This window comes from Bombina bombina, chromosome 3 (assembly GCF_027579735.1).
Source record: "Bombina bombina isolate aBomBom1 chromosome 3, aBomBom1.pri, whole genome shotgun sequence".
Taxonomy (NCBI): domain Eukaryota; kingdom Metazoa; phylum Chordata; class Amphibia; order Anura; family Bombinatoridae; genus Bombina; species Bombina bombina.
In genome coordinates, this window is record NC_069501.1 from 999,079,712 (window position 1) to 999,092,752 (window position 13,041).

At 41.1% G+C, this 13,041-nt stretch overlaps 1 protein-coding gene across 1 annotated transcript in view; it reads right to left on the minus strand.

Annotated features, from left to right (window-relative positions):
* Positions 1–6,897: 6,897 nt before the first annotated feature.
* Positions 6,898–13,041, minus strand: part of PRIM1 (DNA primase subunit 1) — a 199,340-nt gene continuing 193,196 nt past the window's right edge. The window contains exon 14 of the mRNA XM_053708150.1: positions 6,898–7,173. Coding sequence (XP_053564125.1) covers positions 7,154–7,173 — 20 coding nt within the window. The 3' untranslated portion in view covers positions 6,898–7,153. The remainder of the gene's footprint in view (positions 7,174–13,041) is intronic.

Sequence of the window (13,041 nt, forward strand, 5' to 3'; positions counted from 1 at the left end):
CCCTGTCAGCACCCTCAACAGCCGGAAACGGAAGCCAACAGGAAAAGTAGAGACGCGGAAAGCTAACTCCGCCCATCGTGGGCATACATAATCACCTTCCCAGCCGGCATTACACATGACGTAACAAGGAAAGAAAAAAGCGTTAAATACACAGACTGCTGTAACCACTGACGACACATCTGCTTAAGAGAAGTCCTCACAGAATAAAATTTTTACAGTTACCAATACAAAAAATAAGCACACAGAGCTATAATAAGGAAAAAACAAGAAAGCACTCCTAACAGAGCTGACTAAACCCAGCAGTGTCCCACAAAAAACAGCCATAAAAAATCCTGCACAAACAGGAATATCCCAAAATTAACCTCATAAGTGCCACACCTTTCTGAACCTTGCACATCAGAAAATAACATAGCACATAACTCCATAACAATCCACCCAGCAGCAGGGCAGCTCACTAGGTTTGAAAGGCTTCATTCCTAACATGGACCTGTGGATACAAAAAAGACCAAGTAAACCTACTTAGTCTTTTACCAAAAGGGCAGCACAAACAACTTGTGAGGCACAGTAAGGATTATACCCCACAAGTTCCCAAAAAGCTTAAAATCCACCACTGCTCTACTGGAAACTGACATGGACTACGGCTAAACCCCAGAAAAAAACAAAAAACCTGCTCTGCTTTAAAAAATTAACTCTTGATTGAAGAATCAGACGCCTAACTTTACCCCTCCTTGCAACTGATACAGGCAAAGAGAATGACTGGGGGTTGTGGGTAAGGGAGTGGTATTTAACAGATTTGCTGTGGTGCTCTTTGCCTCCTCCTGCAAGTCAGGAGTGATATTCCCAATAGTAATTATGATGATCGATAGTAATTATGAAGAAAAAAAAAAAACAACCTACTACACTCCAGGAAACGGGGGAAAAAAAACAACATAATTTATGTAAGAACTTACCTGATAAATTCATTTCTTTCATATTAGCAAGAGTCCATGAGCTAGTGACGTATGGGATATACATTCCTACCAGGAGGGGCAAAGTTTCCCAAACCTCAAAATGCCTATAAATACACCCCTCACCACACCCACAAATAAGTTTAACGAATAGCCAAGAAGTGGGGTGATAAGAAAAAAGTGCGAAAGCATAAAAATTAAGGAATTGGAATAATTGTGCTTTATACAAAAAAATCATAACCACCACAAAAAAGGGTGGGACTCTTGCTAATATGAAAGAAATGAATTTATCAGGTAAGTTCTTACATAAATTATGTTTTCTTTCATGTAATTAGCAAGAGTCCATGAGCTAGTGATGTATGGGATATAAATACCCAAGATGTGGAGCTTCCACGCAAGAGTCACTAGAGAGGGAGGGATAAAATAAAGACAGCCAATTCCGCTGAAAAAATAATCCACACCCCAAAATAAAGTTTTAATCTTTATAAAGAAAAAAACTGAAATTATAAGCAGAAGAATCAAATTGAAACAGCTGCCTGAAGTACTTTTCTACCAAAAACTGCTTCAGAAGAAGAAAACACATCAAAATGGTAGAATTTAGTAAAAGTATGCAAAGAAGACCTAGTGGCTGCTTTGCAAATCTGATCAACCAAAGCTTCATTCCTAAACGCCCAGGAAGTAGAAACTGACCTAGTAGAATGAGCTGTAATCCTTTGAGGCGGAGTTTTACCCGACTCGACATAAGCATGATGAATCAAAGATTTTAACCAAGATGCCAAAGAAATGGCAGAAGCCTTCTGACCTTTCCTAGAACCGGAAAAGATAAATAGACTAGAAGTCTTTCGGAAATCCTTAGTAGCTTCAACATAATATTTCAAAGCTCTAACTACATCCAAAGAATGCAACGATCTCTCCTTAGAATTCTTAGGATTAGGACACAATGAAGGAACCACAATTTCTCTACTAATGTTGTTAGAGTTCACAACTTTAGGTAAAAATTTAAATGAAGTTCGCAACACCGCCTTATCCTGATGAAAAATCAGAAAAGGAGACTCACAAGAAAGAGCAGATAGCTCTGAAACTCTTCTAGCAGAAGAGATGGCCAAAAGGAACAAGACTTTCCAAGAAAGTAATTTAATGTCCAGAGAATGCATAGGTTCAAACGGAGGAGCTTGTAAAGCCCTCAGAACCAAATTCAAACTCCAAGGAGGAGAGATAGACTTAATAACAGGTTTGATACGAATCAAAGCCTGAACAAAACAATGAATATCAGGAAGATTAGCAATCTTTCTATGAAACAACACAGAAAGAGCAGAAATTTGTCCTTTCAAGGAGCTTGCAGACAAACCCTTATCCAGACCATCCTGAAGAAATTGTAATATTCTAGGAATTCTAAAAGAATGTCAGGAAAAATTATGAGAAGAGCACCAAGAAATGTAAATCTTCCAGACTCGATAATATATCTTCCTAGATACAGCTTTGCGAGCCTGTAACATAGTATTAATTACAGAGTCAGAGAAACCTCTATGACTGAGAATCAAGCGTTCAATCTCCATACCTTCAAATTTAAGGATTTGAGATCCTGATGGAAAAAGGGACCTTGCGATAGAAGGTCTGGTCTTAACGGAAGAGTCCACGGTTGGCAAGAAGCCATTCGAACAAGATCTGCATACCAAAACCTGTGAGGCCATGCTGGAGCCACCAGCAGAACAAACGAACGCTCCTTTAGAATCTTGGAAATCACTCTTGGAAGAAGAACTAGAGGCGGAAAAATATAGGCAGGATGATACTTCCAAGGAAGTGACAACGCATCCACTGCTTCCGCCTGAGGATCCCTGGATCTGGACAGATACCTGGGAAGTTTCTTGTTTAGATGAGAAGCCATCAGATCTATTTCTGGAAGACCCCAGATTTGAACAATATGAAGAAATACCTCTGGGTGAAGAGACCATTCGCCCGGATGTAACGTCTGGCGACTGGGATAATCCGCTTCCCAATTGTCTATACCTGGGATATGAACCGCAGAAATTAGACAGGAGCTGGATTCCGCCCAAGCAAGTATCCGAGATACTTCTTTCATGGCCAGAGGACTGTGAGTCCCCCCTTGATGATTGACATATGCCACGGTTGTGACATTGTCCGTCTGAAAACAAATGAACGACTCTCTCTTTAGAAGAGGCCACGACTGAAGAGCCCTGAAAATCGCACGGAGTTCCAAAATGTTGATTGGTAATCTCACCTCCTGAGAATCCCAAACCCCCTGTGCTGTCAGAGACCCCCATACAGCTCCCCAACCTGTCAGACTTGCATCTGTTGAGATCACAGTCCAGGTCGGAAGAACAAAATAAGCCCCCTGAACTAAACGATGGTGGTCTGTCCACCACGTCGGAGTGTCGTACGTTCGGTTTTAAAGATATTAATTGAGATATCTTTGTATAATCCCTGCACCACTGGTTCAGCATACAGAGCTGAAGAGTTCGCATGTGAAAACGAGCAAAGGGGTTCGCGTCCGATGCAGCAGTCATAAGACCTAGAATTTCCCTGCATAAGGCTACCGAAGGGAATGATTGAGACTGAAGGTTTCGACAAGCTGAAACCAATTTCAGACGTCTCTTGTCTGTCAATGACAGAGTCATGGACACTGAATCTATCTGGAAACCTAAAAAGGTTACCCTTGTCTGAGGAATCAACTAACTCTTTGGTAAATTGATCCTCCAACCATGTTCTTGAAGAAACGACACAAGTCGATTCGTATGAGATTTTGCTAAATGTGAAGACTGAGCAAGTACCAAAATATCTTCCAAATAAGGAAATACCACAATACCCTGTTCTCTGATTACAGATAGTAGGGCACCGAGAACTTTTGTAAAAATCCTTGGAGCTGTTGCTAGGCCAAACGGCAGAGCCACAAACTGGTAATGCTTGTCTAGAAAAGAGAATCTCAGAAACTGATAGTGATATGGATGAATCGGAATATGCAGATATGCATCCTGTAAATCAATTGTGGACATATAATGCCCTTGCTGAACAAAAGGCAGAATAGTCCTTATAGTCACCATTTTGAATGTTGGTATTCTTACATAATGATTCAATATTTTTAGATCCAGAACTGGTCTGAAGGAATTCTCCTTCTTTGGTACAATGAATAGATTTGAGTAAAACCCCAGACCCTGTTCCAAGACTGGAACTGGCATAATTACTCCAGCCAACTCTAGATCTGAAATACATTTCAGAAACGCTTGAGCCTTCACTGGATTTAAAGGAACGCGAGAAAGAAAAAATCTTCTTGCAGGGGGCCTTATCTTGAAACCTATTCTGTACCCTTGTGAAACAATGTTCTGAATCCAAAGACTGTGAATCGAATTGATCCAAATTTCTTTGAAAAATCGTAATCTGCCCCCTACCAGCTGGGCTGGAATGAGGGCCGCACCTTCATGTGGACTTGGGAGCTGGCTTTTGCTTTCTAAAAGGCTTGGATTTATTCCAGACTGGAGATGGTTTCCAAACTGATACTGTTCCTGTAGGGGAAGGATCAGGCTTTTGTTCCTTATTGTGACGAAAGGAACAAAAACGATTAGCAGCCCTATATTTACCTTTAGATTTTTTATCCTGTGGTAAAAAAGTTCCTTTCCCCCCAGTAACAGTTGAAATAATAGAATCCAACTGTGAACCAAACAATTTACTACCTTGGAAAGAAAGGGAAAGCAAAGTTGACTTAGAAGACATATCTGCATTCCAAGTTTTAAGCCATAAAGCTCTTCTAGCTAAAATAGCTAGAGACATATACCTGACATCAACCCTAATAATGTCAAAAGATGGCATCACAAAATAAAGTTGTTAGCATGTTGAAGAAGATTAACAATGCTATGAGAATTATGATCTGTTACTTGTTGTGCTAAAGCCTCCAACCAGAAAGTTGAAGCTGCAGCAACATCCGCCAAAGATATAGCAGGTCTAAGAAGATTACCTGAACATAAATATGCTTTTCTTAGAAAGGATTCAATTTTCCTATCTAAAGGATCCTTAAAGGAAGTACTATCTGCCGTAGGAATAGTAGTACGTTTAGCAAGAGTAGAGATAGCCCCATCAACCTTAGGGATTTTGTCCCAAAACTCTAATCTGTCAGATGGCACAGGATATAATTTCTTAAACCATTTAGAAGGAGTAAATGAATTACCCAGATTATTCCATTCCCTGGAAATTACTTCAGAAATAGCATCAGGGACGGGAAAAACCTCCGGAATTATTTCAGGAGATTTAAAAACCGTGTTTAAACGTTTAGATTTAGTAACAAGAGGACCAGAATCCTCTATTTCTAATGCAATTAAGACTTCTTTAAGTAAGGAACGAATAAATTCCATCTTAAATAAATATGAAGATTTATCAGTGTCAATCTCTGAAACAGAATCATCTGAACCAGAGAAATTCAGAATGATGATGTTCATTTAAAAGATCATCTGAAAAATGAGAAGTTTTAAAAGACCTTTTACGTTTACTGGAAGGAGGAATAAAAGACATAGCCTTCTTAATAGATTTAGACACAAAATCTCTTATATTAACAGGAACAACCTGAGTATTAGATGTTGATGGAACAGCAACAGGTAATGGAACACTACTAAAGGAAATGTTATCTGCATTAGCAAGTTTATCATGACATTCATCACAAACAACAGCCGGAGGAACAGTTACCACAAGTTTAAAGCAAATACACTTAACTTTGGTAGATCCAGCATCAGGCAGCGATTTTCCAGAAGTAGCTTCTGATTCAGAGTCAATCTGAGACATCTTGCAATATGTAATAGAAAAAACAACATATAAAGCAAAATTGATCAAATTCCTTAAATGACAGTTTCAGGAATGGGAAAAAATGCCAATGAACAAGCTTCTAGCAACCAGAAGCAATAAACAACTAGACTGAAATAATGTGGAGACAATGACGCCCAAATTTTTTAGCGCCAAAAAAGACGCCCACATTATTTGGCGCCTAAATGCTTTTTGGCGCCAAATGACGCCGCATCCGGTGACGCCGACATTTTTGGCGCAAAAAACGTCAAAAACATGACGCAACTTCCGGCGACACGTATGACGCCGGAAATAACAAAGAAAAAATTTGCGCCAATAAAGTCTGCGCCAAAAATTACGCATAAAATGAAGCATTTTCAGCCCCCGCGAGCCTAACAGCCCACAGGAAAAAAAGTCAAATTTTTAAGGTAAGAAAAAATTGATAATTCATATGCATTATCCCAAATAATTAAACTGACTGTCTGAAATAAGGAATATTGAACATCCTAAATCAAGGCAAATAAATGTTTAAACACATATATTTAGAACTTTATATAAAAGTGCCCAACCATAGCTTAGAGTGTCACAAAAAATAAGACTTAATTACCCCAGGACACTCATCTACATATAGTAGATAGCCAAACTAGTACTGAAACGAGAATCAGTAGAGGTAATGGTATATAAGAGTATATCGTCGATCTGAAAAGGGAGGTAAGAGATGAATATCTACGACCGATAACAGACAACCTATGAAATAGACCCCGTAGAAGGAGATCATTGAATTCAAATAGGCAATACTCTCTTCACATCCCTCTGACATTCACTGCACACTGAGAGGAAAACCAGGCTCCAACCTGCTGCGGAGCGCATATCAACGTAGAATCTAGCACAAACTTACTTCACCACCTCCAAAGGAGGCAAAGTTTGTAAAACTGATTTGTGCGTGTGGTGAGGGGTGTATTTATAGGCATTTTGAGGTTTGGGAAACTTTGCCCCTCCTGGTAGGAATGTATATCCCATACGTCACTAGCTCATGGACTCTTGCTAATTACATGAAAGAAAAAACACTTTTTTGTCTGAGAAATTTAGTTTTAAGTCAAAATGTTTAATTTTGTGACTGTAGCAAACAGAATAAGAAACTGCCATGAATAATAAAAAAAAATCACTGTTTTTAATGTCAAAAAGCATTACTCTGCCTTTTTTATTTTTAAACAAAAGCATAATGAACAAGAAACCATGATGCAGGGTTTGATTTCTCAGCCATAAGCAGATGTCGCCATGAACCTTCAAATAGACAAGAGCATTTAATTTAATTACTAAAAATGAACATATTTTGACCGCAATAAAGTTGACACTTTAGGGTGTTGTGCATTTTCAGCAGATAGTAATGTTATCCATGTGCCGACAGATACCGGCAAACTAATTCAGAATTCCCTCTTCAGATCTGCAAGAGACAAAACATTTTTAAACAATTTAATACTAAACTACATGGCAGCAGTTTTACAAGAGCTATATTTATAGATGGCAGAACTATTTCCTGTAATGTAGTGCTCGAGACAAGTGTGTGGCTAAGGTGATTGTATACAGATAAGTCAAATGCAAAAGGTAAAATACTATGAGTGATAGTTGTACATTATTAGTGTAAACAGCTACTTAATATTAGCATTAAGGATAGCAGGTGTTGTTGAATCAAATGTTTTAAAGAAAAAACATGAACATTTTTTGATTTTTTTAAATTTTTTATATCATTGGATTGTCTATATTCGTTAGATGATCAGGTCAGACGGATCATTTTAAAGCACTGGTTTTAAAACAGGTTAGGGAGGCCTGAGAACAGGTTTTAACACCACTGTTTTAATCTATTAAGAAGAAAAAAAACAACAACAACTGTAGGGCAGTGTTTGCATTTCATGAATCAACTGTAGAATGAGTTGTTTCTGCTTTAAGCAGTAGAATTTAGTATATAATATAAAAACTAATTTTTGGCTTCAGATACACACTTGGCAGAATTATAGGGACATTAAAAAAAGTCATTAAGCACATGCAAAAGCAGAAACAAACCATGACAATTTTGTTTGCATAAAAAATGTTAAGTAAAATATTTTTTAAATTAAATGTTGAAATAGAAAAACAAATGTTTTATAAAATCCTATGCAGAACGAGAAGTTTACATGCTCTCTTAAAACTGAAAAAGGGCAAAGAAAGGGAAGTATAATGTTCTGGTTGAAAAAAATATATATATCAAAGAACATACCTTAATAGAATAAAATAAATAAAAAAAATATAAGGGGTTTCACAAGAAAGAACAATCCAGACACACTGCTTGCTAAATATATTGCAAAACAAAAAAATAACTTTTAAAAAGAAGCAGAATGTTTAATCCATTCATAGGTTCAAAAGAAGTTTGCTGTGCGTACTCAGCTGCAGAAAGAAACTGCTGCCAGCAAGAGCCTATCCAGTGCTGTGCAAGCAACAGCAACGGATATTACAAAGGAGTACAACAATGACCTGAGGCTAGGGACAAGTCCCCACGATACCTGTAACAGGCTGACCCAACAGGAGGCGGCTAAGTCACTGCGAAATCTGTGGCAGGCTTGTGACCAACTCCCAGAGGACGTTTATCTGTCACGGCCCAGTACTCCATGCTCCCCTCTAAGGTGTAAAAAAGGAGTAAGAAAAGTCCATAAAGGAACAGGGGGAGAAAAAAAAAATGTGCTCTGTTAAAAACAACCCATAATAGGGAGAGGACCTCGTGGACTCTCGCCACCATGAAAGAAAACAGAATTTATGCTTACCTGATAAATTTATTTCTCTTACGGTGTATCCGGTCCACGGCTTTCATCCTTACTTGTGGGATATTTTCAATCCCTACAGGAAGTGGCAAAGAGAGCACACAGCAGAGCTGTCCATATAGCTCCCCTCAGGCTCCGCCCCCCCCAGTCATTCGACCGACGGTTAGGAGAAAAAGGAGAACCATAGGGTGCAGTGGTGACTGTAGTTTACAAAAATAAATTTAGACCTGACTAAAATGCCAGGGTGGGCCGTGGACCGGATACACCTTAAGAGAAATAAATTTATCAGGTAAGCATAAATTCTGTTTTCTCTTACATTGGTGTATCCGGTCCACGGCTTTCATCCTTACTTGTGGGAACCAATACCAAAGCTTTAGGACACGGATGAAGGGAGGGAACAAGTCAGGTAACCTAAACGGAAGGCACCACTGCGTGCAAAACCTTTCTCCCAAAAATAGCCTCCGAAGAAGCAAAAGTATTGAATATGTAAAATTTGGCAAATGTATGCAGTGAAGACCAAGTCGCTGCCTTACAGATCTGTTCAACAGAAGCCTCATTCTTGAAAGCCCATGTGGAAGCCACAGCTCTAGTGGAATGAGCTGTAATTTGTTCAGGAGGCTGCCTTCCACCAGTCTCGTAAGCCAACCGGATGATGCTTTTCAGCCAGAAAGACAGAGGTAGCAGTCGCTTTTTGACCTTTCCTCTTGCCAGAATAGATGACAAACAAGGACGATGTTTGTCTGAAGTCTTTAGTTGCTTTTAGATAAAACTTTAACGCACGAACCACATCAAGATTGTGCAACAGACGTTCCTTGTGAGAAACTGGATTAGGACACAGAGAAGGAACAACTATTTCCTGGTTATTATTCTTATTGGAAACCACTTTTGGAAGAAAACCAGGTTTGGTACGTAAAACGACCTTATCTGTATGGAACACCAGATAGGGTGAATTACACTGCAAAGCAGACAATTCAGAAACTCTTCTAGCAGAAGAAATAGCTACCAAAAACAAAACTTTCCAAGATAATAACTTAATATCTATGGAATGTAGAGGTTAAAACGGAACCCCTTGAAGAACTGAAAGAACTAAATTTAAACTCCATGGAGGAGCCACAGGTCTGTAAACAGGCTTGATTCTGACTAAGGCCTGTACAAACGCCTGAACATCTGGCACGGCTGCCAGACGCTTATGCAACAGAACAGACAGAGCAGATATCTGTCCCTTTAGAGAACTAGCTGCCAACCCTTTCTCCAATCCTTCTTGGAGAAAAGATAGTAACCTTGGAATCCTAATCTTACTCCATGAGTAACCCTTGGATTCGCACCAACAAAGATATTTCCGCCATATCTTATGGTAAATTTTTCTAGTAACAGGCTTTCTAGCCTGGATCAGAGTATCTATAACTGATTCAGAGAACCCCCGCTTAGCTAGAATTAAGCGTTCAATCTCCAAGCAGTCAGTTGCAGAGAAACTAGGTTTGGATGCTTGAATGGACCTTGTATTAGAAGGTCCTGCCTCAAAGGTAGCTTCCATGGTGGAGCCGATGACATATCCACCAGGTCTGCATACCAAGTCCTGCGTGGCCACGCAGGAGCTATCAGAATTACCGAAGCCTTCTCCTGCTTGATCCTGGCTACTAGCCGAGGGAGAAGATGGAACGGTGGAAAGACATAAGCTAGATTGAACGACCAAGGCGCCACTAAGGCATCTACCAATGTCGCCTTGGGATCCCTGGACCTGGACCCGTAACGTGGAACTTTGGAGTTCTGGCGTGACGCCATCAGATCCAGATCTGGAAAGCCCCATGGTTGCGTTAACTGGACAAAAACCTCCGGGTGGAGTTCCCACTCCCCCGGATGGAAAGTCTGACGACTCAGATAATCCGCCTCCCAGTTGTCCACTCCTGGAATGTGAATTGCGGATAGATGGCAGGAGTGATCCTCTGCCCATTTGAGGATCTTGGATACCTCCCTCATTGCCAGGGAACTCTTTGTTCCTCCCTGATGATTGATGTACGCTACAGTCGTGATGTTGTCTGACTGAAATCTGATGAATTTGACCTCCGCTAGTTGAGGCCAGGCCTGAAGCGCATTGACTATCGCTCTCAATTCCAGAATGTTTATCGGGAGAAGAGATTCTTCCCGAGACCATAGACCCTGAGCTTTCAGGGAGTCCCAGACCGCACCCCAGCCTAAGAGGCTGGCGTCTGTCGTGACAATAGTCCACTCCGGTCTGCGGAAACTCATTCCCTGGGACAGGTGATCCTGAGACAACCACCAGAGGAGTGAGTCTCTGGTTTTCTGGTCCATTTGAATCTGGGGAGACAAATCTGCATAATCCCCATTCCACTGTTTGAGCATGCACAGTTGCAGTGGTCTTAAATGAATTTGAGCAAAAGGGACCACGTCCTATTACCTCCATGCACTGAGCCACGGAGGGTTGAGGAATGGCATGAAGAACTCGACAAGTGTTCAAAAGTTTTAACTTCCTGACCTCCGTCAAAGATTTTCATTTCTACCGAGTCTATTATTGTTCCCAGGAAGGGAACCCTTGTGAACCGGGACAGAGAACTCTTTTCTTCGTTCACCTTCCACCCGTGAGACCTTAGAAAGGCTAGAACAATGTCTGTATGAGCCTTTGCTTTGTGAAAGGACGACGCTTGTATTAAGATGTCGTCTAGGTAAGGCGCTACTGTAATGCCCCTTGGTCTTAGCACCGCTAGAAGGGACCCTAGCACCTTTGTGAAAATTCTGGGAGCAGTGGCCAATCCGAAGGGAAGGGCCACAAACTGGTAATGCTTGTCCAGAAATGCGAACCTCAGGAACTGATGGTGATTTTTGTGGATAGGAATATGCAGGTACGCATCCTTTAAGTCCACGGTAGTCATATATTGACCCTCCTGGATCGTTGGTAAAATTGTCCGAATGGTTTCCATTTTGAATGATGGAACTCTGAGGAATTTGTTTAGGATTTTTAAATCCAGGATTGGCCTGAAAGTTCCTTCCTTTTTGGGAACTACAAACAGGTTTGAGTAAAAACCCAGTCCCTGTTCTGCTTTTGGAACTGGGTGTATCACTCCCATTTTTAGAAGGTCTTCAACGTAAGAATGCCTGTCTCTTTATCTGGTCTAAAGACAAGTGAGAACTGTGGAACCTTCCCCTTGGAGGAAGGTCCTTGAATTCCAGAAGATACCCCTGAGTGACAATTTCTATCGCCCAGGGATCCGGAACATCTCTTGCCCAGGCCTGAGCGAAGAGAGAAAGTCTGCCCCCTACTAGATCCGGTCCCGGATCGGGGGCTACCCTTTCATGCTGTCTTGTTAGCAGCAGCAGGCTTCTTGGCCTGTTTGCCCTTGTTCCAGCCTTGCAAGGGCTTCCATGCTGGTTTGGGCTGGGAAGCGTTACCCTCTTGTTTAGTGGCTGTAGAGGTAGAAGCTGGTCCGTTCCTGAAATTGCGAAAGGAACGAAAATTAGACTTGTTTTTAGCTTTGAAAGGTCTATCTTGTGGAAGGGCATGGCCCTTTCCCCCAGTGATATCTGAAATAATTTCTTTCAACTCTGGCCCGAATAGGGTCTTACCCTTGAAAGGAATATTAAGCAATTTTGTTTTGGACGACACGTCCGCCGACCAAGATTTTAGCCAAAGCGCTCTGCGCGCCACGATTGCAAAACCAGAATTTTTCGCCGCTAATTTAGCTAACTGAAAAGCGGCATCTGTAATGAAAGAATTAGCCAATTTCAGGGCGTGGATTCTGTCCATGACCTCATCATAAGAAGTCTCCTTCTGGAGCGAGTTTTCTAGTTCCTCAAATCAAAAAGCCGCTGCAGTGGTTACAGGAATAATGCAAGAAATTGGTTGAAGAAGAAAACCTTGTTGAACAAATATCTTCTTAAGCAAACCTAATTTTTCATCCATAGGATCTTTGAAAGCGCAACTATCTTCTATTGGTATAGTCGTACGCTTAGCTAGAGTTGAAACTGCCCCTTCTACCTTAGGGACCGTCTGCCACGCGTCCCTTCTGGGGTCGACAATGGGGAACATTTTCTTAAATATAGGGGGGGGGGGGGGGGGGGGGGGGGGGACAAAGGGTACCCCTGGTCTCTCCCACTCTCTAGTCACGATATCCGCCACCCTCTTGGGTATCGGAAACGCATCAGTGTGTACCGGGACCTCTAAGAATTTGTCCATTTTACACAATTTTTCTGGGACCACCAAGGGGTCACAATCATCTAGCGTAGCCAAAACCTCCTTAAGTAGGGCGCGGAGGTGTTCTAGCTTAAATTTAAATGCTATGGTATCTGGCTCTGCCTGTTGAGAAACTTTTCCTGTGTCAGAAATTTCCCCTTCAGACAGTCCCTCCCTCACCGCCAAGTCAGATTGTTGTGAGGGCACTACAGATAAATTATCCGCTGCGTCTGATTGCTCATTTTCTGTAATTAAAACTGAGCTATCGCGCTTCCTCGGAAATGCTGGCAGTTTGGATAAAAATGCTGCGAGAGAATTATCCATTACTGCTGCT